The sequence below is a fragment of the Crocodylus porosus genome, unplaced genomic scaffold, assembly GCF_001723895.1.
Source record: "Crocodylus porosus isolate Cpor-Errol unplaced genomic scaffold, CroPor_comp1, whole genome shotgun sequence".
In the NCBI taxonomy this organism is placed as follows: domain Eukaryota; kingdom Metazoa; phylum Chordata; order Crocodylia; family Crocodylidae; genus Crocodylus; species Crocodylus porosus.
Window position 1 is genome coordinate 18,734,990 of NW_017728911.1, and position 24,726 is coordinate 18,759,715.

At 41.5% G+C, this 24,726-nt stretch overlaps 1 protein-coding gene across 2 annotated transcripts in view; it reads left to right on the top strand.

Moving 5' to 3' along the window:
* The window catches only part of WDR72 (WD repeat domain 72), a 239,706-nt gene that overhangs the window by 25,380 nt on the left and 189,600 nt on the right, over positions 1-24,726 (top strand). Inside the window, exons 7-13 of one of the 2 annotated variants that reach the window (XM_019533547.1) lie at positions 7,935-8,054; positions 10,133-10,314; positions 10,656-10,752; positions 13,962-14,103; positions 14,681-14,926; positions 15,017-15,237; positions 17,076-17,271. In XM_019533547.1, coding sequence (XP_019389092.1) covers positions 7,935-8,054; positions 10,133-10,314; positions 10,656-10,752; positions 13,962-14,103; positions 14,681-14,926; positions 15,017-15,237; positions 17,076-17,271 — 1,204 coding nt within the window. The remainder of the gene's footprint in view (positions 1-7,934; positions 8,055-10,132; positions 10,315-10,655; positions 10,753-13,961; positions 14,104-14,680; positions 14,927-15,016; positions 15,238-17,075; positions 17,272-24,726) is intronic. The other variant, XM_019533548.1, reaches the window with a different exon arrangement.

The following is a 24,726-nucleotide window of genomic DNA, read 5'->3' on the forward strand; positions in this document are numbered from 1 at the left end:
ATCAGGGCTCCTCCTGGCCGCATCGTTAGTACCCACATGGACTAGGACCATAGGGTAATAATCAGTGGGCGGCATTACAGTCTGGAGCATCCCTTTCACGTCCTGAATCCTCGCTCCAGGTAGGCAGTATACCTCGCGTGCCGAGGGGTCCCAGCGACAGATAGGGCCCTCTGTACCTCTCAGGATGCAGTCACCAATGACGATCACGCGACGCTTCTTCCTCCTGGCCTTCTCGTCTCCTTCGGCTTGCACGGGATGCAGTGTGCATGGAGTTGCCTCCTCCCCGGTTTCGTCCTCTCCGTCCTCCTCCTCCAGGGCTGCCAGAGCTTCGTACCTGTTCTCCAGCCGGACTGTAGGAGCTGGTGCTGCCATGTCTCGAGCAGCCCTGGCACGGGAGGTGACCGTCTGCCACTTAGCAGTGGAGGGTTCATCTTGAGGTGCATCCTTCTTGGTCGTACAGCCCTGCAGGGAAAGAAAATAGCTGTCAATTTCTTCCTCTGCCTCCCTGATTCCCCTCAGCCTGCTAACCTCCTCCTGGAGCTCCCTCACCTGCGCCTCCAGGGCCCTTAGGCGGGTGCCTGCAGGACAGGTGTGGGGGTCCCCAGTCCCTGCCCCCCCAGGCCTTGCTGGGCAGCTCCCGCAGGCCAGGCGGTTGGGGGACGCCAGCCCCCCCGCGGGCTCCGTCTGGGTGGAGGCCTCAGACAAGCCCCGGGAAGGCCGCGCCCCCCGGGCAGGGGCCCTGGCAGCACTCCGTGTCGACACCATCATAGGAGTTCCTAGCTGAGTTCGGGTCCTCTGGCCCGCGCTAACAAGAGTCGGTCTCTCGGCCCCTCCTCCTCCCCCTCTGGCGCAAACACCGGCGCACTCTTAAGACTCTTGCTAAACCTTTTCTCTTCATTTGTAAAATGTTTTAAAACTATCCTTTCTGTCCCTGCTAAACTCTAGCCAAGGGGTGGGTAATTATTTCAACTGGAGGGCCGCTTAACAAGGTTTGATGAGCTGTGAAGGGCTGCATTAGTAGCCCTGGCCTTTGACAATGGCACTGCCCCCTGGTCTCCATCTTGGGACTGGAAGTCCCGCCCTTAACCCCTGACTGGTGCCACTGGAAGTTACTTCCCTTAGCCTCCAGAACTCCTTTTGGGAGGGGGGTTGCCATCTTAGAACCAGGAAAAAAACAAACCACACACTAAAAGTCAAACACCTACTATAACATTTTAATTTTATTACAAAAAATATTTTGTCATGATTTGTGTTCACATAGTGTATATAGAGGTGACTGCATAATAACTGAAAAATAAAGTCTTAGTTTTGTATACAGTATGTGTGTGCATATGTGGAGGGGTGTGTGTGGATGGTGGGATATGGGGGCGGTATTTGTGGATGGGGTGTGGGGGGGGTGTTGTGGGTGGATGTGTGTGTGGATGGTAGGGGGGAGAACCACGTGCTGCTGGGCACAAACACCCTGAGAGTCCCTGCCTGCTGCTGCTGCCATGTGTGGAGGCTGTGTGTCATGGGGTGGGGAAGTGTTGGAGGGGTCCCCACACCCTGGTCACCTGAGCTCCGCGCTGCTGCTGCTCCCCTGGGTGTGGGCTCCACACTGCTGCCAACCCCAGCCCCATACTCCACGCTCCCGCCCAGCTGCAGCTCCCCCACTACCTCTGCTCCTGCCCCTTCCTTAGCTGCTGCCGTGAGCAAGCGGGATGCTGGGGAAGCTGAGCAAGTCCCCTGGCAGCTGCAGCAGTGGCAGCAGAAGCCCCGACTGGAAAGTGCATGCTGCCCAGGCCTGGCCCTTCCATCCACAGGGGTGGGAGTGAAGCACAATAGGGTATGTTGCTGGGGGGGTGTATGGTAGCTTGCTCCCACCCTTATAGGTAGAAGGGCTGGGCAGAATACAAATAGTTGGTGGGTGCTGCGGGCCAGATGAAAGTGCCTGGCAGGCCAGATCCAGGCTGTGGACCCTATTTTGCCTGCTCCTTCTCTAGTCCCTAACCTGCATCTCCTGCCTTGACCCCTGAAGTATCTCCTGTCACCCCTGCACTTTACTTTTCCATCTCCCACACTGAAATTTAGATCATAACACTTTCTTATGGCCCTGATCTTGTTGCTTCCTGCTTTGAACCTCTTCTGCTCACTTCCTCCCCTGAATTCAAAGTTCTTTCTATGTTCCCTCTTGCTTTTTCTCTCCCCCAAATGGTGTTTTAGTTGTCTCCTCCTGCTCTCAGCATTTTCATAATCTTTCATGCAATCCCCTTCATTCTGTAGTCTTTCACTCCCTATGAATAAAGAGTTATTCTGTGTAGCTTTCTGTGTTAATAGTCTCACAGATGATCTTTTGACATACATTTGTGCTACATCTGGTGTCCTGTGGTTTGTTTTTGTCTGAATTAGAATATTAGAGGCTAGATCCATAAATGAGCTGAGGTGCTTGACTATACTGGTGAAATCTGCTGCTCAGTTACATACCAAAGCTACCTGTCCAGTGTGTGGGAAGAGTTAGATGTTTTAGGATGGGATCAAGAACAGCAAACATACAGTTGAGAGTATACCTAGGGCACTTACTGAAGTGATCAGAGATCACTTCCAATTGAACTGCAACTTTTGTGCTTTATACAAAGAGCATAAAGTCAGAGTATGACCAAAATGAACAGAAATTTGGCATTTGATGGTGGGGGCTCAGAGCCTCCATGCAGTGACTGAGGCCAGGATGCAGGGGCCACTATTACCTCCATGCACTGGCCAAAGCCAGGAGCCAAGGGGCACTGTCACCTGCCCTGAAAGCTGACCAGAGCACCTCCAACCCCCATCACCTTTTTGCACGCTGATTGCTGGCTCTGCCTGGTCAGTTCTCCACTCCCCTTCAGGAGAAAGCAGCCCCAACCCAGGGATTTCTTCCGAGCCTCCCCCCACCCCCAGAGCCCCCATGCTGTGCAGACCCCTGAATCTGAGCCCTCACACCTTGCAGACCCAGCTTGGCTACCTCTTTTGGGGTTTTGAGGGTGTGCCAGCCCATGCCTGTAAGGTGCTGGGGCTTGGATTACTCCCTCTGCTCCACCTCCCAGTGCAGCAGCCACCAGTGCTGTAAAGCACTGATAGCTGGGGCAGGGGATGAATTAGAGCCCCCTTGCCACAAAGGCCTGTCCTGGCTACCCCTGTTGAGGTCTTGGGGGGAGGGGGTGCTGGCCCCAGCCCACTTGAAGATGCTAGTTGTGACTGCCATGCTGGGAGCTGAGACAGGGGGAGTAATACAAGCTCCCCTGCCTTGTGGGCCTAGGCTACCACTCCCCGAAGACCCCAGCAGAGGTAGCCAGGCTGGGTCTGTGGAGTATGGGGGGTTGGATCCCCCCTGCCCCAGCTTCCTGTGTAAGTGGGTTGAGGGGGCTACCTTTCCCCACCTGCCTCCTGTCCCTCCCACCCTTGCTGCACTGGGAAGAAACTCTGTCACCTCCCTATGACAGATCTGGGGTTGGGCTTGGGCTGGTGCTTGCCTGTGTGCACATGTAGGTTCCTAGCCAAGATGCAGGACCTCCACCTAACCCAGGAGGTGCACAGGAATGCCTTCCTGGACTTGGTCCTGGCCACAGGCGATGACCTGGTGAGGGGACTGCGGGTTCTCACCTACCTGGGCAGTAGCGATTATCATCTACTGGAATTCACCATCCAGCACAGGGTGTCAAAGGCCTGCAGCAAGGCAGCAGCCTTTGACTTCAGAAGGGCCAATTTCAATGAGCTAAGGAGATTAGTCGGGGAGGCACTGAGGTCCTGGAGGGTAGGGGAGTTGGGAGTCCAAGATAAGTGGTTGTTCCTTAAGGAGATGATCCTCTGAGCCCAAAGAGTGACAGTCCCAATGTGAGTCCAAGGGGGTAAGAGTGCTGGAAAGCCCCCATGGCTCGCCAAAGGCATTCAGGAATATCTGAAAGCTAAAAAGGAGGCATACACCCGATGGAAGGGAGGAGCCATCAAGGCCCAAGACTGTAGGGGGCCATCACCTCCATTGCTCGAGACTGTAGGGGGGCTATTAGGAAGGCTAAGTTAGAGACAGAACTAGGACTAGTGACCAGAATCAAGGATAACAAGAAGTCCTTTTTTAAATACATAGGGAGTAAAAAGAAAGCACCAGGTAACATGGGGCCCCTGCAGGACACTTGGCAATCTGGTGGTTGCACCAGATGACAAAGCTGACCTCTTTAACAAATTCTTTGCCTCCATTTTTCTGAGAAGAGACCAAGATATCCCCCACCAAGATTCTAGACAGACTCAGGAGAGGCACCACCAGGCCTAGGGTCAGTGAGGACCTAGCTAAGGAACTTCTGGTGGGGCTGGACATGTTCAAATCAGCAGGTCCAGATGATCTCCACCCTTGGGCCCGCACTGTTTAACATCTTCATCAGTGACTTGGACAAAGGGGTGAAAAGCACCTTGTTTCAAATTTACAGATGACACTGAGATGTGGGGAGAGGTGGGCACACTAGAAGGGAGGGACAGGCTACAACTAGATCTGGACAGGTTACAGGGGTGGGTGGAAGAGAATAGGATGGGATTCAATACTGACAAGTGCAAGGTACTGAACCTAGGTAGGAAGAACCAGCAGCATCCCTATAGGCTGGGGAACTCCCTTGTCAGCACAGAGGCAGAAAAGGATCTTGGAGTGATTACTGCTTCCAAGATGAACATGGGCTGCCAATGCGAGGACACAGTCAGTAGGGCTAACCGCACCTTGTCATGCATCCACAGTTGCATCATGAGCAGATCCAAGGAGGTGATCCTCCCCCTCTGTGCAACACTGGTCAGGTCACAGTTGCAGTACTGCATCCAGTTCTGGGCACTGCACTTCAGGAGGGTTGTAGATAGGATTGAGGGGGTCCAAAGGAGGGCCACTCACATGGTCAAGGGGCAGCAGGGTAGACCGTACAAGGAGAGGCTACAGGACCTGAACCTGTTCAACCTTCACAAGAGAAGGCTGAGAGGGGATCTGGTAGCTGTCTATAAACTTATTGAGGGGACCAGCGGGGAGTGGGAGAGTCCCTGTTCCCCCAAGCACTACCAGGAGTAGCTAGGAATAACGCCACAAGTTGACTGAGAGTAGGTTCAGGTTAGACTTCAAGAAGCACTACTTCCCAGTCAGGGCAGCTAGGATCTGGAACCAACTTTCAAGGCAAGTGGTGCTTGCACCTACCCTGGGGGTCTTCAAAAGGAGGCTAGATAATCACCTAGCTGGGGTCATTTGACCCCAACATTTTTTCCTGCCTATGACTGGGGGTTGAACTTGATGATCTACCAGGTCCCTTCTGACCCTACCAACTATGAAACTATGAAAGCTGCATGGGATGCAAAGGTGAATGGGATGTGGGCAGAATCTCCCACAATTAACCCTTGTAGAGAATCTGTACAGAAGCTCCCTAAAGCACTGTGCTCTAGAGTGCCTTCAACTAATTTGCGTTTAATGAGGGTTAATTTTTTGCGTGATCAGCCATTTTGAAAGCACCCTGAAGATATGAACATTTGTTTTGTTATGGGTGTAGAGCATTTTCAGGGGTCTTATCACATGAAAACTGTAACTTCTGTAAGTGCCCCTAACTAGCTCTTGGAAACCCTGAAGAAGGGGTATGTTTGAATTCCCCCTTTTAGGAGCTTAATTCGAGGCTTTAAGTGTGTGTATCAAATGCTAATTCAAGGGTTGGGACCCTTTCCTGGAGTCAGGTCCTAAGTTGTCTCCAGTCCATTCTTTTAAAACAGAGCTTCAAGAGGAGTTGGTGGTGCTGTCCTCTTACGTAATAGTGTTTAGGGCACTTGCCTATTAATTGAGACACCTCTATTATAGTACAGGTTTCCCTTGCTTTATGCAGGTTCTGTGCATGTGAATTTGCTCTTATGCGATGACCCATTTTATGCCAAAAATTCATTATGTGAGGTAAATTCATTCTTATGTGATCGGTGTGGTGGAAGCCCACAGTTGGCTGCTTTGTGCAGTGCATTGTGGGAGTGACAAACACCAAAATACAGTCTCCTGTGTGGATCTGCACTCCTCGCTCCTTGTCTGTGACACGTGTTTCTATAGTTGCCATCCCCATTATGATAGTGCCCTGTGCTTGTGTGTACTGCCTGCTGTTGGCGAGTATCAAAATTGTCTTTTAAAAGGATAGAAATGGGTCTGGGGGTCAGTACAGTTGAGGTTTTGGAACATATCCCTATTTGTTACATTGTAAAGTGGGTTTCCTTTAAACAAATTCTAGTGATGTGCCATTTTTCAGGAATGCATGAACAATATAAAGGGAGGGAAACCTGTACTTTCTCAACCTGAGCGGTGGACACTCCCCACCTTGGTAAAGTGCACTGACCATCAGAGTCCAGACTGGGGTGGGAGCACTGTCTTCTCTTGTAGAATCTCTGCCACCACACAGCCAGGATTCATAGGACAGGAGAAAAAGAGTGAGCATAATGGTCTAGCCCAGCAATTAGAGCATTAACTTGCAAAGGAGGGTGAATCCACTATTAAATGCCCTACTCTCATGGCTGTTTTTATATTTTATCTGATGAAAATTTAACAGAAAAATGAAAATCATTTACCTCTTAATGCCTCAGTCTCACCAGCTGTAAAATAAAGGTAAATGTGTACCCATCTCTACAAAACGCTTTAAGAAGACAGAGAGTTGTTGTATGGTTAGCCAAATGGTCACACTAGCACTATCCTTCCCTAGAGCACCCTTAGATACATTAGTATCCTATTCAGCAAATAATAAAGCATCTTCAGATAGATGCTCATTAATTAATAGGAACAGTTCATTTAGGAGCTTCTGCTGAGTGTGATGTCACTTCAGAAAATGCTGCATTGATTCTATTGTAAAGCATCTCTCTTTGTTACAAAGTCTCACAAAAGACCAATCTTAAAAAACGAGAGCTGCCCCACTGTTAAAATTCTAGGTCAGTCTGCAAGAACTGGTCACAAATAGATGTAATGTAAGCATATGTGGGCATTGTGCTGTCCCTTTACTTTTCTGCCTGGGCTGTTCTTTAGAGGTGGGAGGGTTTGGAGTTAGTGAGAATCCAGCTGCTTCATGTGTTTAGAGAGCAGAATTCTCATTAATTTTAATTCCCTCCTGAAGCTTCAAGGCTGAGTGAGAGGATGGCATGACATCCCTGCCTGTGATGGTGATATTTTTTAGCTTTTAATTTAACAGCTAGGATTGTGTGACCATTGTAGCCCTTGTTGTAGAGGGTTGTAGTGGTATCTTACATGACAGAAAATGTTAGTTTTCATTTGTGTGATCAATAATTATTAAAAATGATTCCAAAACAATTCTAACATTTGGGTAAAGCAGATTTCACAGTAAGCCTTGGCTAGTCGCACCAAAAACATCAACAAGATTTAATATATATATTTGCAAACAATCCATGGATTCAAAAATTGATTGATAAGAATATAAATTACCCCTAAAAGTGATGGGAAAGTATTAGTTTAGGTTAAAATCGCTTATCCAGCATACAGCTCAAATGCCTGTGCCATGGTTTGTCATAAGTATGTGTGTGGGGGAAAGAAATACTCCCTTGACTATTGTGCATCTGGTACTGTAAGCTTGTTAGCTGCTATAGTTCTTTTGGCTGTAAATGGATCAATGGTCAGTGTATCCTCAGAGTGGCAGATGCTGCCCATAGACCTCTCTTGGTCCAGCCCCGTTGACACTCTTTTAACTGAGAATGTGATGATAGCCACCTCCATGTCAGCCTCTCTCTTTCCCCCACAAATGTCCACCGACTGTATAGTGTCCTTGAATCTTACCTACAACACAGTGTTTAGTGTAATATTTTGCATTGCAATTTGAAAGTGTTGACTTATAAAATATTTTTGATAGCTGGTGTCACTCCTAAAGAAAACAAAGCTTGAATATCCAGAAAACTCATACTTGACTGATCTTGGTATTTTTATCTTTCATGTATAGGAGAAGCAAAGTGTGTATGAAAAAGAATCCAAATCCTTGGACTGCACAAACTGCCAAACCATACGATTTTGCACATACACAGAAAGACTCCTGTTAGTTGTGTTCTCATACTGTTGGAAGGTACAGCATTACACAAATACTATATACTTCCCGTGGAAAATTGTTAACAGTCTGGTACATTTTGGAAAAGTGAACATGATTGATTTTTTCCTTATGTGTAAATAGCTTTTTTCCTCCTTAAATGAAATAGTGCTTACTAATTATTTAGTGTATCAGAGAAAACAGCTTGCTTTGTATCTTCACCAGTATTCTTAATTCTCTAGTTGAGATGATTAAGTATTTATCTGTTCCTTAATAGTTTTAACTAACTTGATACAGAGTCGGTTGCTTGGCAGGAGAATACTTCCAGCATAACACAGTGCTAGAGGGTTGAGAGCCTCATAGTCCTCTCTATGCTACAGTCTACAAGGAAGCAAATATATACAAATGCTGCCTAAATATGAGCAAAGAGATCAGTCTGTGAGCTCCCTTCATTCAGATAATTTTGTTCCAATAAGGCTAGTAGCCCAGATTTTGCTAATATAAGCTAGCAAAACCTAGACAGTGAATCAATCCCATTTGTTCACAGCTGTAAGAGAAAATAAATGTATCACAGATAGAGGCATCATTATATCATTTCTAAACAGAGATTTTGTTTTTGTTGTTCTTGCACTTCCAACGAAGTGATCTTTTACCATGACTGTCTGTTTTCTCCTAAGTTTTCTTATTTCTTATAGAAAAGCCCTATGTATTTAGTAAAGCTCTGATCCAAAGCCCGTTGAAGTAAATGGAAATCTATGTTGACCTCAGTAGGCTTTGGTTAGGGTACTATAGAAATGTATTTGAGAACCCGTAGAAGCTTAATAGAAAATAGGATCTTTGCTAAAGCTTGGTTTTATACTCTTAAAACGCGTATAGCAAGGGCTTAATTTTCTACTAAATTCTACAGAATGGTCCAGAAAATAGAAAAGTTCTCATTTTCTGTTACATTTTATTAAACTTTCTATAAGAGGTCAGATATGTACACTGCCCTGGAGGTGCATATTTATGCATTTGATACCTCATTCTCTGTTAGAGGGCAGTTGTATTGATTAAGGTAATTACTTTGTCTTTTTTCACTATGTTTTTAATGAATGTATGAGTCTTAAAAAGTAGAAAGGACATTGGCACTTCCTCCTAGGGGAAAAGCATGCTTGAAATATGGGGCATATCCATAAGTTATTTGGAAGTCCAAGTAATCCTTACTCTTGGATATGTACCACTTTACACCAAACACAGTATGCCCTGTAGTCTGAATGAACAGCTGAAAAAAGTTCCCTTTCTGAAATCCATTCCATCCCAAAGTCGGAATAAATGATGTAGGGTAGCTCTGAATATCAACCAACAGTCAGGCAGCATGGTCACTCTGTCTGCATATGCAAACAATATCCTAAGCCACTTTGGGTACCCTATCATATTCTTTTGCAATTCCGTGTGCAGAGAGACCTGTGGAATAAGCAGGCCATGTGATTTTTTTTTCCCCCCACAAAAACTGGAAATGAGGTTGCCATCTCCTGCTGCGTATTTCTGCAGAAGGGTAGCTTTATGTGTGTTCTTTCATTTGTATCTATGTGCTAGAATTTTGTCTGCGGAAAACAGCAAATTCGCATGTGCTGCAAATGGTAGAATTTTAGGAGAACATAACAATATGAAATAAAGGTGCTGTGTGATGTTATGTAATGTGCCAGCAGAACTACTTTTTCAGAAGTAGAAACTTCTGAACAAAGAAGCTTTGAATTACTGAACCTGGTATAGTTACAGGTGGGATTAATTTTGTCCAATATTAACTACAAGAGAAAAACAAAACAACACATTCCTTGCCTCCTCTCAAAACGCTTAAGGGAACATAAACCTTTTAATGTTTTTTTTTTAATTTGCTGTCTCTCCTTCCTAGAAACAGGAAGCCTTCCCCTGACCTTACAGTGATTTAACACTAGTGTATCACCATTGACTTTATGGAGGTAGTCTGAATAAACACTGTAAAATCTGACTCACTGAGTGGTTTTGAGCAAGGGCTTAGGAAGTAAAACAATCTCTGCGTTAAAATGGAAGGGTCATTAGGAAACACACTATAGTGTTAATTTAGTATTAATTTATTTTTATCATATTTTTGACTTTAGGTATATGATTATTGTGACTTTTCCCTACTCTGTACTGAATTTAGCCAGCGTGGTCAGTGCTTTGCTGGTGGTGAAGTACTAGCTGCTTATCGACTTATCATCTGGACAGAAGATGGTCACAGTTACATCTACCAGCTGCTAAACAGGTGGGCTCAGATGGGAAATTCACACAAGAAGTACAGGTATAAGATGAACTTTAGGAGGTTTATTATAGAAAATCTCTGCATGTCGCAAATGATCAAAAACCAGAACAAAACCACTTTGGCACTAGAAGATTTACCCTGGGTTTGACAGCCCCCACTCTTTGTTTGACACAGCAGGGGATACAGGAATAAGATTAGCCATGTAGAACTTGGGCAGCTGGTGCTGTGATTTCAAAAAGAAGTCACTTGTAATTACTACTCAACAACTTTTAACTAAACTTGAGAATTTTGGATGGTACTGTTTTGCTTTAAAAAAAAGACGAATTTACGCTATATTTATATATATATAAAATTTGTTTTGTTTTGTTTTATTTATGCAGTGGACTTTCAAAAAGCATATATCCTACTGATGGAAAAGTGCTCAAAGAAACTGTTTATCCTCATTTACTCTGCTCCACTGATGTGAAAGAATATAAGGTAATGCACAATTTTTTTTTTCAATGAGCTTGAAAACCTACTCTGTTTTGTTGCCATTTACCAGAATAATGTCTACCAAATTGGATATTTAAGCCATTGAGTCAAACTCAGTTGCATTCATATAATTAAGGTGCCTTTATTTTAATTTTTATTTTCAATTTGAAAGAAATTCAGAAAATACATTATGCAATGGATAGGTTCATCATTCAAATAACCTTTTTTTTTTCATTTTCAAAATGTTTATAAAAATGGTAAGGCTAGGCTGTTTAGGAGATCATCTGTCCAAGGGACTCAACCCTGAAAAGCATCAGAGTAAAGTTACTCATTTAAGTATTGAATAATCCTATTTGAAATCAGTGGAGTTACACAAATGTTTAAATGTTATGCACAAGCATTCGGGCACCCAAACTCTGTTATTTCATTACAGAATGCATTCATCAGCAACTGAGTAATTCTGTCTTTGAACATATTGCATTATACCAGAAGTCTTATTCTGGTCTTGCAAAGACCCATGCATGTGATTAATTTCTTCCTCTGTCAGTAGTCACAGTATATAGAGACATATGTAATTCCTTGCAGGGATAGGACTAAGGTCTAAACAGTAATTTCTAAAGTTGAGGAGAGACTGTACAGATGAAGCTGAAGAAGCAGATGGATGAAGTATCCTTATACTGCTAGTTGTAAACTTGTGTCTGGATGACCTGTCACACCAATTGCAAGTTTAGTGGATACTAGCTGGACAAAGGGAGGCTCAAATGAACTCAGCTATTGGAAAGCCTGCATCTGAATGAATGCTTTTTTTCTCTTGAACATCTCTTTGTGCGACTGAAGAGATGTGTATAAGAAGAAGATGACTAGCTGAAAGAACAGAAAATAAGTGATTTTAAGGTACAAATAAAGGATCAGTTACTATGGTCCTTATTCTTACTCTGCCAAAAAAAATCAACAGGGATTTTGCCTGAGTAAGGATAGCAATACTGAGACCAAGGCTAAGATATATTAGTGATGTGGTTTACTTAGTAATTGTATGGTGATTTAAAAACTTATGTAGCATTTGCTGCTGCCATGGAAATTAACTTTTGATTTTTTTTTAACATTTATTTAAGTAGCAGCAGAATCAGGTCGTCACACTATTACTCAGGCCTATGTGAGAAAAGCATATTTCATCAGTATTTCCCAGAAGAAGCACTGTCAAATATACAGGCTTGTGTGAGTTTTTATTACTCACCTCCTTTTTTTGTTCCTTGGTAAAGGTTTTTTGAAAGCACTTTTGCATTGTCTTCCTAAGCCTGACAGATTTAATTTTCATTTGAAGAGCAGTAGCAAAAGCCATTCAGTTTAGTTTTCCCCCAAAATACTTCTGGTTTAAAATCAGATGGGATAACTGTTGAAAGATGTCAAAAGGTCAGACTTTGTCAATGAAGAGAAATAGCCAAAACACATGGCTTAGCAAATCATTGTATCCCAGTGATGATACAGCAGCTGATATACATTTTCCAACAAAGGAATGCATTATTTTTAAAAAGTGTCCGCCACTGGTCCCATACTCAACTGTTTTGTCATTTATTCTTCATCTTGATTTATTTATTTTTAATGATATAATTTGGTGTGACAACATTGTTTATGGGGCTATATACTGATCTTACAAATCCTAGAGCAGAGCATAGAGTAGGACTTAAATATGCTAGGATTCTGTGGAGTTCTCCTCATAATAACTTTGTTGCAAATACTACAGTTCCTAACATGGAGAAGTACTGTTAGATTTTTTTTTAAAGAAAGTCTCAAAGGTACAAATACGAGCTGGGTGCCCAATTTCTGATGATTTCCAGAAGTTAGATATCTAACTATATTTTGTGCCATTGAAAATCTTTTGCTTATTGTACTGTCAACTGGGGTATTTTTATGCAGCTTAGTAGCTGAAAATATGTATACTGTAACCATGCATCACCCAAGTGCTTTATAGCCCATAGTAGCACATGGCAGAGTTTGAGCACTACTAGCATAGAGTATAGCATCCCCTGTGTTACAGTACTTATCTTGAAACTCTGCCTAAAGGTGTATCGATTCCCAGCCATCAGTTAACAGAGCATATGTGTTTGAGTTATGTTTCTATCAGCATTTTAAAATAAATATTGCTAATAAAACTGAAAAAGTAGAGGTATTCTGTTAGATAGCAGTAAGGAGTCTGCTTTCTATAAATATTATAACCTGTAACTCCTTGCAGGTGACGAGAATAAAGGCACATTAAATATCCATGTCAACCTATGGTGCCCAACTTTTATTATCTTATGTCATGTGACATACGGTGAATGTGCATTTATTTGGTTAGTTTTGGTACAAAGACAATTGAGGTTATTACTTCAGTGGATTTTATTTACCTAGTTCCTAGTGAAACTGCCTCCTTTCTGCCAAGCTATCTACATGAGATGTGCAGGAAGCTGTTTTAGGATTCTCCCTGTACAGGTGAATTTATAGATCTCATTGGGTGCTAGATCTTATTGGCCACCTGAAAGTGCTCTACAGCTGTGCCCTGGCAGAAGTGCATAAAAAAGTGCCCAGTTGCATGACAAATTAACCCTCATTCCCTGAGGGTTCAGATGAAGATGCTCCAAAATGGAGCACTTTCATTAACTTCTATCAGTCCCTGCCTGGGAGCAGGGCTGGGCTGATGCAATCCAGCTGCACCTCTGGTGCTCTCTTTAGAGTGGGAGGAAAGGGAGCATTCCAATCTCTCTCCCCCACCCAGCAAAATCTGGACAAACCCCAGACTGAGCTCTCTCACCCCACTCCCCCTCCTCCCATCCTGAAGAGAGCATCAGAGCTGGAAGGCGTGGGGACAGGGCTAGAGGAGACAGGCTGAAGAGATCCAGCTGGCTCCAAATTGGAGCTCGATTACCCAACCCCCAGACTCAACAGAGAACACCCTTTGCAGCAGCATAGACCTCCCCCCATTTGCCAACTTATCTGGTACATGGGGTAAGACAAGGTTAGGACCAGAGAGAAGAGCTGTGCTGCAATGAACCCAGGTATCATGTTGTCTTTTTGTGGTACCATTGGCATTGAGTGGTCCAGGGGATGCTCTATTTCTACATAAGAATATTTTCAGATACCTAAATATTGTAGTTTTATTTTACAGTTAGAAAACATTTTGTCTTAACCTATTATTTTCTTACAAAAATGTTGGCTAATTTCTTATATTTTTGGAACAGAGTTTTCCTTTTATTATGGGCTTTATGAATGAAAGAAAAGAACCTTTTTATAAGATTCTTTTTGCTGGTGAAGCATCTGGAAGAATCACTATATGGCACATCCCTGATGTTCCAGTGTCAACACTTGATGGATCTCCAAAAGGTTAAGCAATTTCACATACCTTGTGCCATTTTTACAGTTTTTATAGTTTCATAGATGTTAGGGTCTGGAAGGGACCTTGCAGATCATCGGGTCCAGCCCTGCTACACTTATGCAGAAAAGACATCTGGTTTTGCTACCTTAGTTATCATGAAAAAGATGTTAGCCTGGAAAGTAAAGCTTATCTAACTGTTGAAGACTGAATTTGCCTGGACTGTGTGGAACTAGCACAGTGCTCTCCACACTATGAACACGAAGACCATTCTTACACAGAACTGACTATATAAACAACCCCACTTCAGTGTCATGGAAAAGGTTGTCAGCTGGAGGTGACCCTGGAGAAGTCCTTTGTGATCTAACTGGTGTGGAGGATCTGTAGCTGCTGTTCTAAATAGTAAGATAGATTAAGGACTTGTGGTGGAAGGGAGGAAGAAGAGGGAATGTGGATATCAGGTATAACTTGTTTGTTTTATTTTTATAAATTTTGTGGGAAATTTAAGTAAAAAACAATAACTGCTCTGACCTATTCTTAATTTTGAATCCCAGAAATTTAATATGACTTCCTTGATTTTTTTGGTAGAGATCCCAGTAGCGGCAGCATGGACTCTCCAGGACAGTTTTGACAAACACCAATCTATGTCAGAAGGCATTATTGATCATCTTTGTGCATCTAAAGATGGAACTGCGAGTGCTGCAGTCATCTCATCTGTATACATACCCAACCTTGATAAGTTGGTGTGTGGGTGTGAAGATGGGAAAATTTTCATAACACTTGCTTTACATGCCGCCAAAGCAAGACTTTTGGAAAACATTTCTTTGTTGAAACGTAAGTATGTTAAGTACGCATCATAAAAATCTAAAGACTATTTATTTTTAAAGGGGGGGGAAATAATTTATTTAACATTTCTCATTTCAGATACTTTGCCTCACAAAATTCTTAAAGGCCACAGCTGCAGTGTCACTTGTTTACTTTATCCATACAGTAAATCAGTCAGATTTGATCCAAGCTGGCTGGTGTCAGGAGGCCAGGACTCTTGTGTAATTTGGTGGGACATATTTACTGAAGAAATTTTGCACCAATTTACTCTGCAAGCTGGTCCAGTAATGAACCTGTTGTTATCGCCAGAATGTTATCAGGTAAGTAATGATAAGGTAAATGATGTTTAGAAAGAAATGACATTTTATTGATAACTGTCACATTTTTTATAGTTTACTATTTTATCTTGATTTCCACTTACTAACTGTGTAATAGCTTTTTATGTGAACTCTATCTTGGCACCCAGATTCTATGTAAGTTACGTCAGTTTTGCATGATTAGAGTTCCTGTAAAGTCATAAAACTAGTCATCTGGAGTGGAGAATCAAGACCTATTTTTTCAGTCATGGCATTTTTAAGACAACCAAGTTTTAATAACAGGATTGCCTATTGCACATTGGTCCTTAATTGTATACAGTAATATAATTCCAAGCTGGCTCCATTGTAGTCAATGGGGTTTTAGTGGTCTAAAGCAGCTTGAGGGGAAAATTGGACCAGCAGCTGTTATTTATCAATAAATGTGTGTTGAAAGGCAGCAAATTTCTATTGGGCTTTCTAATGACCTAACTCAGTGGTGCTCAGGCTTTTTGCATGGGGGGCTGGATCTGGTTGGTGTTTTCCATCCAGCACCTGGGATGGACGTGACCAGGCCCCAGCTGGCCATGTGGACAGGGGGCAGCCCAGCCCTATCAGGGAGGGAAGGTGGCATGGCTATGTATGGGGGACACAGAGGGTATGGCCCAGCCCTGATCCAGGTGTGTGGGGCAGGGGGGGAGTGACTAGGCCTGAATCCAGCTGCATAGGGGGAGGGGGCCCAGCCTAGGCCCATGGGGAGAAGGGGGTGTGGCCGGCCACCAGTCTCATTGCGGTTGGGGAGGGGGTGTGGCTTTGCCCCAATCTGCCATATGGGGCTTGGGAATTTGGCAGTGGGGAGGGGTAGCAGTATTAATTGCCACTGTTCCCCTGCCACCAAATTTTCCAACCTGATGCCATAGCTTCTTGGGCTGGATTTGACCCGTGGGCCAGAGACTGTGCAACCCTAACTAGATGTTTTACAAATGGTTGCATTCTTTTGAATCAGTGATCAGCTATAGTAACATTGTAACTTTTTTCTCCTTGTGCAAGTTTAGAATATAAGTTTGCTGTATGGAGCTGTACTTACATGGAAAGTCTTTAAGAATACCCTCATCTTATTGCAGTTGGAGGGGGTCAGGATTTTGTTTCCCTTTCATCGGAAAAACAGTTATGCTTTAACATTAAGTAGTCTGTAAGACCCCATAAAGGCCCATTGCACCATTTGTAAATCAGAGTTGCAACACTATTTCTTAATGCTCTTAAAGATCTCTTATACTTGGTTTCCAGGGGCTGAATAGAGTTTAAATATAAACTGGTCCTCTGAACAGAAGTGAGTTTTTTATTAGAGGGTGAATTTCTCCCTTTGTCACTAAGGATTACATGTGGCAATAAAGTTTGTAGGATCAGACCCATATAATATAAATTTAAGTTACAACATACAGTTAACACGTTGTTACTGGAGGTATGTTGCCTTTGGCTTTTGAGTATTTGATTCGTATAAAATGAATAGTTATTTGAGTTAAGGTAATTCTTCATTTCTTTTATATTCAGGGGGAAACATCTTTTATTTATTATATAGGTGCTTTAATAGATCATGTATGATGAGTGAATGCAATTCTTAGAGGCTGCAGTATACATACATTGGACTGCAACTTTTGGTGATTAGACTTGTAGCTGATGTGTTCAGTTTTTTTGTGGGACGGGGGGATGTAAGCTATAATACCGCTTTCTAAACTGAGTCTGTTATTGGACATATTTTTTATTTGCGTGTCTAGCATTTGGAACAGTGGGTTTCTGGTCCATCTGTGTGACAACCTACAAATAGTTGTTTTTGTTGTTAATAAAAGTTTTTGATATTTTTGCAGTTGAAAGATCACAGGATTGTGTGCTCTGTGTGCAGTGATCATTCAGTAGCACTTCTGCACCTTCAGGAGAGAATATGTCTTTTACATGCTAGGAAGCATCTGTTTCCTGTGAAGATGATAAAATTTCACCCTGTTGAAAATCTGCTAGTTGTTGGATGTGAAGATGATTCAGTGTATATATGGGAAATTGAAACAGGTAATATAATTTTTTTTGTTTGTTCGGTCCTCACTAATTAGTTTGTTTTGCTCTATAATATCTGGTTTCACATATGAAGATTTATAAGGAATCATGGCAGTATAACAAAAATAAATGTATTAGTTAGAAACTTTATTTTTGGCATAAATGAGCAAGAATTAAAGTCTCCATATGATACAAGGATTGTCAATAATAAAATACAATAGCTTAAGTCAGATCCTGACAAGCAGATGATTAGCTGACATTGCAGTGCAGAGAAATGAGCCGGATATTTCTGGAAGCTATAAATAAAAACATAAGTTATCTACTTTAATTATTAACAAGAGAGAAATTTACTGTGCTACCAATCTCAAATTATATCATTAAATTCTGCCTTCTTCAGCACACTCACAATCTCAGCAACCTTTTGAGTTAATTGATGATCAGTAATAATGGAAGATAATTAATTGCAAAGCTCACAAATGTGTAGTCAGGAAAACTAAAGCTGAGTATTTCAGCTTAAATTGTAAATTCCCAGGTGATTCTCTAGTGCTGATTCACAAGGATAGACAATGTAGTTGTTTTGAACTTTAACAGGCCTAAAACTATGAAAAGTTTCAGTGTTTGAACATTATAATATAAAATGTATGTATGTAATTGAGAGCAACATATTTTCGAAAAATGTGCGCAGTGAGTTTAGGAACCATGAAATCCATGGATTATTAATATTATGCAGTGTTAAAATGTACTGTGCAAAACTTAAATCACAGTCTGTATAAAAATAGCTTGGTCTAAAACTACTGCAGGTAGGTCAATGGCTATGCTGAATAAGGGTCTATTTTAGACAATGTCCCCTGTTCTAATATGCAAAATACCAATATTCAATGAAGTACTTGGCAAAAAAGGAGACTGCATAAATTACACTACACAGGTTTTAGTAAGCTATTTAATACAGTTGTGTAATTAGTATAGGAACTGTCAAGTCATATGGCGCTTATTTTTTGCCTTCTAGTAAATTTTTTTATAAACATATATTTATTTTTATAGCTTATAAAGTCTGTTGAAAACCATAACTTTACTGTGACTTTCCTGAACACTGATATCCTATTTTTGCACAGTATTTTATCTTGATATGTTCTTGTTTTAGTTTGGTTTGGGTTTTTTTATGGAAAAAATCATCTAAACACCTTTGTTTAAAAAGAGAAAGATAGGGAATTACTCTTGAAGAGCAGCATTGGCCTCAGGAGTGAAACTGTGTGCACTCTACTTAGTTTTTTCTGTTCCACTATGTTGCTCTATGTGCATATAAAATGTAAAACTTTTTTGCTTACAATTTCAGTTTAGTACTACCACAGTTAAAAAAGATGTGGGGTAAAAATTATAAAACCTAAGTAAGAGTCTAAGGAAGCCCATATATGTGCTGGAGGTGGGGGAGGGGACATTTTAATTACAGTGGTTCTTGAGAGCCACTCTAATTAAAATACCACAGCATCTTGTGTATTCAGCATCTCATGTTTCAAAATGGCCACAGGAGTGTTTTAACTAAGGCTCATTTGATTAATCAAGGCTGTTCCAGTGCGTTCTAATCAGAATGCATGTGCATAGGCACTAGGGCTGTATGAAGCAGGCCCTATTCATTTCAGATTCGTCCTGAATTGGGGACAATGATTTAGTTTGTTGATTGGGATCACTGTCCCTGATTTGATTCAGCCAAATCTGAAGATCTGACGCCTTGATGTACCAGCGTGGCTTGTGAACGCTGAGGTGCTGAGGTGCATGGAGTGTTCCACAGGAGTGCAGGGGAGACCCTCCACATGCTTGGCGGTGGTGGAAGTGGACCGGAAGTGCTTCTGGTCCACTTCCGGGTCTGCTGCCAAGTGTGCTGGGGAGCCCCCCGTGCTTCTGTGGGACACCCCATATGCCCCAGCATCTCCATGTTCATGGAGGTATGTAGAAAAAACATTTAAAGCTGTGTCTGTCTGAATCTTTCTGAATCAATTTGGAGGGTTGCAATTCGATTTGGAGAGATTAAAGGGTCCTCTGATTCAATTCAGATTCAGAGATTCTGAATCGGGCCAAATCTCTATTGAATCAAATCAGGGACCAAAGCTTCACACAGCCTTAATAGGCACCCTAAGTGACTTATGGCAAATATTTGCAAGAGTGCCTTTTATACTTCTGTTTGGCTTTGCTTACATCTTCCTCACTTCTTTCCCTGATAAATAACTATGATCTGTAAGATTCACTCTTTTTCTTGTACACTTCGTGCGTTCTATAAGCAGTCTTCGTGGCAGGACAAATTTCTCTGGGTTTTCTCAAGATAGGCAGGCACACTTACTGCACTAGTTCTCTGCACTAGGTTTTTTAAGACCTACATATCCAAAGCCTGGTCTGTGATGCTGTAGTTGCTGATAGTCCCGCTTTGAGCAGGGGGCTGGATTAGATGACCTCTTGAGGTCCCTTCCAAGCCTAATTTTCTATGATTCGCCCCTACTCCTCGATCATTTCTCCTTAGCGTAGTGGGAAGAGTGTTGTAGTGTGTACCTAAATGGTTGTTATCCTTCTTCTGTGGCTCCTTATTGGCACTTTGTTCTTTCTGCATTTTTCCTAATGACCTCATACTTGATTCTGTGCTTATTGTACCCTCATGCCCTTCCTTGATTGGCTTCCTCAATACTTGCTTCTTTTGGTTAGCTGTTGGAAGTTTTCCACTACTGCAGTGCTTTTACCTTCCTAAATGATTTTGCCATCTTATGAGATGAAAAAGATAGCAACATATTAAGCTAATATTTTTTTTTAAAGCATATGTAGACTATGCAAACGGTTCCTTTCTGGTTCTAGAGATTTTCAATGTAGATGTGTTCCATATTTTAAATGTAAGCACTCTGGAATTAGTTATCTTTAAAAACTGAATGAACTTTTAAGTACATTAGCTGCATGCATATAAGCATATACACCCTGTTCTCTTCACTTTTTAATCCTCCTCTTTCCTTTGCCTTTTTAATCCTCCTATTTCCCTTTCCTTGCTATGGTATTTCTAGCTTACATAGCACTGTTACTCGTATTCATTATTTAGCACAACAGTCCAATTACATTTTCTCAGTGTTAAATTCTAGGCAAAACTGTTCACAACTCAGAGCTTCTGGCTCTTGGGATCTCTGTGAACCCCAAGCATTTGTAATTCTTTCACTTAAAAAATGGTAAACTCTGTAACACTAAATCAAAGACTGAAATGATGTTGCATGAAAGTATTTGGTTTTCATAAAAATAAGTTACATAATCGTTGCTGTGAAAAGAGGTTAAATATAATGATGAAACCAGGGCTGAGTTTTTGTTTCACACGTGGCTGCTTGTACATATTTAAAAAACAAGAAAAAAAATCCATGCTGTACTAGAAGAAGCAGCACATTACTTTGACCCAGCACTGCAGTCAGTAGAATTGCTTTGGTATTTTTCTATAGTCAAAAAAGAGTGAAAGCTCAGAGAAGGCATTTTCCCAGTGCTCCCTTGAATCTAAAAATGTTGAGAACCACTGTATAGATTGGGCATGACAGTGGGGCTGAAGCTATTAGATAAAAGCACCAAAACAGTCCCACTAAAGGGCCTCGTATACAGATGTCAGGTGAGCTGGGCCCAACTAAGGTGCTGTCTCTTCTGGGCATGTGCTGAGCATGGCGCAGGAATGTGTTGAGTTTAAAGCTCTGTTTTTTTAATATCTGCAAGGAGCTGTACATCTACTTGTACAGTGCCTGTCATTACAAAATTTACCAAAAGTGGCAGGCAAAATACTGTACTAACTTAATTTAATAACTACAGGAAAATAAGAATAGATATCTAGCATTGTGCAGTATTCAGTGGCAATGCTCACATTTTAAAAGATTACATGTTGGAAAAAATGTAACAACCTTTTTTGTTGTTCATATTCTTAAAACTCCTTGAAATCAGTGGGAATGTGGAGAAAGCAAGAAACGTATGAGAAAAATTTGCCACCGTTTGCATCTTTGAAAGCATATTGTTAGAAGTAGACTACATTTCTTAAGCCTAAAGTGATATAAAACTTATGGCTGTATTATTCTAGAAAATGCTGACTAATCCTAAAGTATAATGTCACCTGTGAAGGACTTTATAGTTAAAGGTTTGTCAGCGTTTCCTAAAGAATCTTGCTTTTGAGGATTTTAGTTCTAGACCGCAGAAATTTATTTTTTGAGATGAAACTTGGCATATAAGATTTTTAACCAAAGAGTATGAAACCTATTCTAAAATAAAAATGACTGAATAAATCATGTAGTTGATAAAACAAAATTGTTTCCTGTGTGGTTTGATGTAATTCTCTGAGAGTTGTACGTTACACATGAGTTTTCACAAAATTGCTTATTTAAAAAATAAAACAGCTGAATGGCTAAGATTCTGAAAAGCTGATATTGTGCATGCACAGCAGTTACTTTCCATATGCATTTTATTATGCATTTTCTTCTTTGATTCCATAATATGCAATTTATGCTATTGTTAAAACATGTTTATAGGATACGCTGTACCAGTTCCTTGGGAGCTCTTACATTGTATACTGTAAATGTGAATTAAGACTGAAACTCTTTCAACTTGGCTAGATCTTAATGGGCCTATTGATAAGATATTGGACTCTGAGGAAACTCAGATCCCACTTAAAATACAAAATTAAGAGGAAAATTAAAGAGGAAATTAATCTGGAAGAACTATGTGAAGGACATAGGCAGAGCATAATTAAAACCATAAATGTGAGAAAAGTTGAAGTTAAAAGAGCTAATATTGGCTATTGGTGCCAAGGGAAAGTGGGACACCAAATTCTCTTTGAACCCAGATCTATTTTTTGTCATGACTCATATGCCATGTAATTCAAATGAGTACAAAATAGGCGCAGTGACTATACTGGAGCACAGTTGTTCTCATGTGATTTATTGTACCCTCACACAGTTAAGGGGACCACGGGGAAGCCTTTTTCTTTTATCTTAATTTCCTTTTATGTCTTTAACATTTTAGTGCTTGCTTTTATTTTGGATTTCTGTGAACAAAGAGACTATTTTGATGAAAACTGAAGATTTAATTTATCATTGCTGTGCCCCACATTTAATGAAATTTGTTACAAGAAGTTAGTTCGCAGATTTATGAAGTTACATCACTTTTGCAGCTCTCAGTAATGTTATTGCTTTTTGATTGAACATTTAAACTTAAGTAGAAATAGTGCTGACGGTTCATAGGTGTTTCAAACTTTAGGGGCGAAGTAATTAAGTAGTGAATAATTCACTGTCATTTAAAGAAATGAGACATTTGAGCTTTCTGTCACAAATGCTCAGTGCATGAAGCCCCCAGCAAATTAAATGGAAGTTCCATGCACTTAGGGTGAAATATATACCAGTGCATATCCAAGTGCCCAATGCGTGTGCATCTCTTAAGAGGTATACTGAGGAGTTAAGCAAAGTGTAAGCCGTATAAGGCTTGGATTTATGGAAATTAGGGTACAAAACGTACTCAGCTGCTATATGTATATGGCATTCATTCTCTACCAGGTTGCCATGGCACCCAGGTATGCTGTTAGATTCTTTTAAGGCTGTTGTGCAATATTAGCACTATTAGGTGTGCAGACATATAAGCATGATTTGCAAAAAACCCCCCAGAGTTTTCAAATAGGTATCCATAATGTCAAAAACCTTCTCACCCATTGTGGTCTTTTAGAGTTCTTTGCAGCAGAAGAATTGCTCTAGTATTTTTCTATAGTCAAAAAGAGTGAAAGCTCAGAAAAGGCATTTTCTAAGTGCTCCCTTGAATCTAAAAATGTTGAGAACCACTGGTATATGGAGAGATGTACTCTCTCCTCTTTACAGTTCTGAGCAGAAGCCAGACACACAAGTTTGCTCAATTAGTAATACAAAAACTGAGCCCTCCTGTTACCTGGGTAAAGGGAGTTTGAGAGGCCTTTATCCCTATAAGGAGTAGATTGAATTATAATAAAGACTTTCTCCTGGCCCAAAAACAGTGTACAACTGTTCAAGGCAGATGGTTCTTTGGGTAAATCTGATCTCTTTTATTAGACCAACTTAAATAGTTGGAAAAATTCTTCTTTGCAAGTTTTTGGGTACAATTTACACTTTGTCAGGCAGAGTAAGCGTCTGCAGATGTTCTGTGCTCTTCCTGGATGGAGTAGTAAAGCAGCCAGAGGCCAGTATGTATGTAAGAAAGCCAGTCAGTTAAAATGTAAATTGAGGTGGTCTGTAGGTAAGAGACACGTGGCGGGGGTAGGGGGAAGGGGAATGAATGTAGCTGTAGTCAGTGAATGAGAGACAGGAGGAGGGAATGAATATAGCTGGTAAGAAGTGGAGGGCTCACCTGGGGAGCCAGATGTTAGGCAGGTTATAAAGTATCATAAATCCAATGCCTATATTTAGCCCATGATTTTTTGTACCCAGTACACTGATGAAGTGAAGTTTGTAGGCTCGTCTGTGAAAGATGTTTTGTAAATTCCCTTTGAGGATTAGATCTGAGAGATTGGAGAGAGAGTGATTTTTCTTGTGAGAAGTGTGCTCCCACAGGCAATTGGTATTTTTGTCTTTGATAGATATTGGTTGTGCATTTATTCTGGTGTGCAGTTGTTGTTTTGTTTCTTCTGCATATTTTCCATCAGGGCATTTGGTGTACTGGATGGCATATAGTACATTTCTGGAGGCAGAGATGTAAGATCCAGGAATTCTGATGGTTCTGTTGTGGGGTGTAGTTATTATGAGGGTGGTGGAGACGTGTTGGCAGGTTTTACATTTCTTGTCATGGCATGGTCTGGATCCATTTGGTGTGTTTTGGGCCATAGAAAGTTTGCTTCTGGTGATGAGGTCGACAAGGTTTGGTGCTTGTTTGAAGGCTAGGATGGTTGGTTCTGGGAAGAGCTCTTTAAGGATGGGGTCTTCTAGTATGAGTTGCAGTTGTTTGAGGATTTTTTGTGTAAGTTCTAGAGAGGCGTGATATAACCAGTGGTGTGCGATTCATGGAGGGGTTTCTTCTGTACTGCAGGAACTCTTCACGTGGTATCTGGGTGGCTCTTTAAAAAGTGTGGTCTGTCTCTCTGGAGGAGTGCCCTTGTTGAGTGAAGGCCCTTTTGAGATTTGTGAGGTGACAATCACAGGTGTTCTCCTGAGTCCAAATTTGGTGGTATCAGAGGGTTTGGCTGTATAGTACAGCTTTCTTGGTGTGTGTAAGGTGATTGCTGATTTTGTTCAGATCTGTATGTTGGTCTATGGGTTTCTTGTATATGGTGGTCTGTATTTTACTGTTCTGGATAGTGACCATCATGCCTAAAAAGGAAATGTTGGTGTTACAGTATTCCATGGATAGTCTGATGATGCTTGCTGAATTTCTGATGGAAATCAATCAAAGATTGCAAGTTTTCAGTCCAAATGATGAAGATGTTATCAATATATCTTAAATATAGCAAGGGTTTGATGGTGCAGTCTT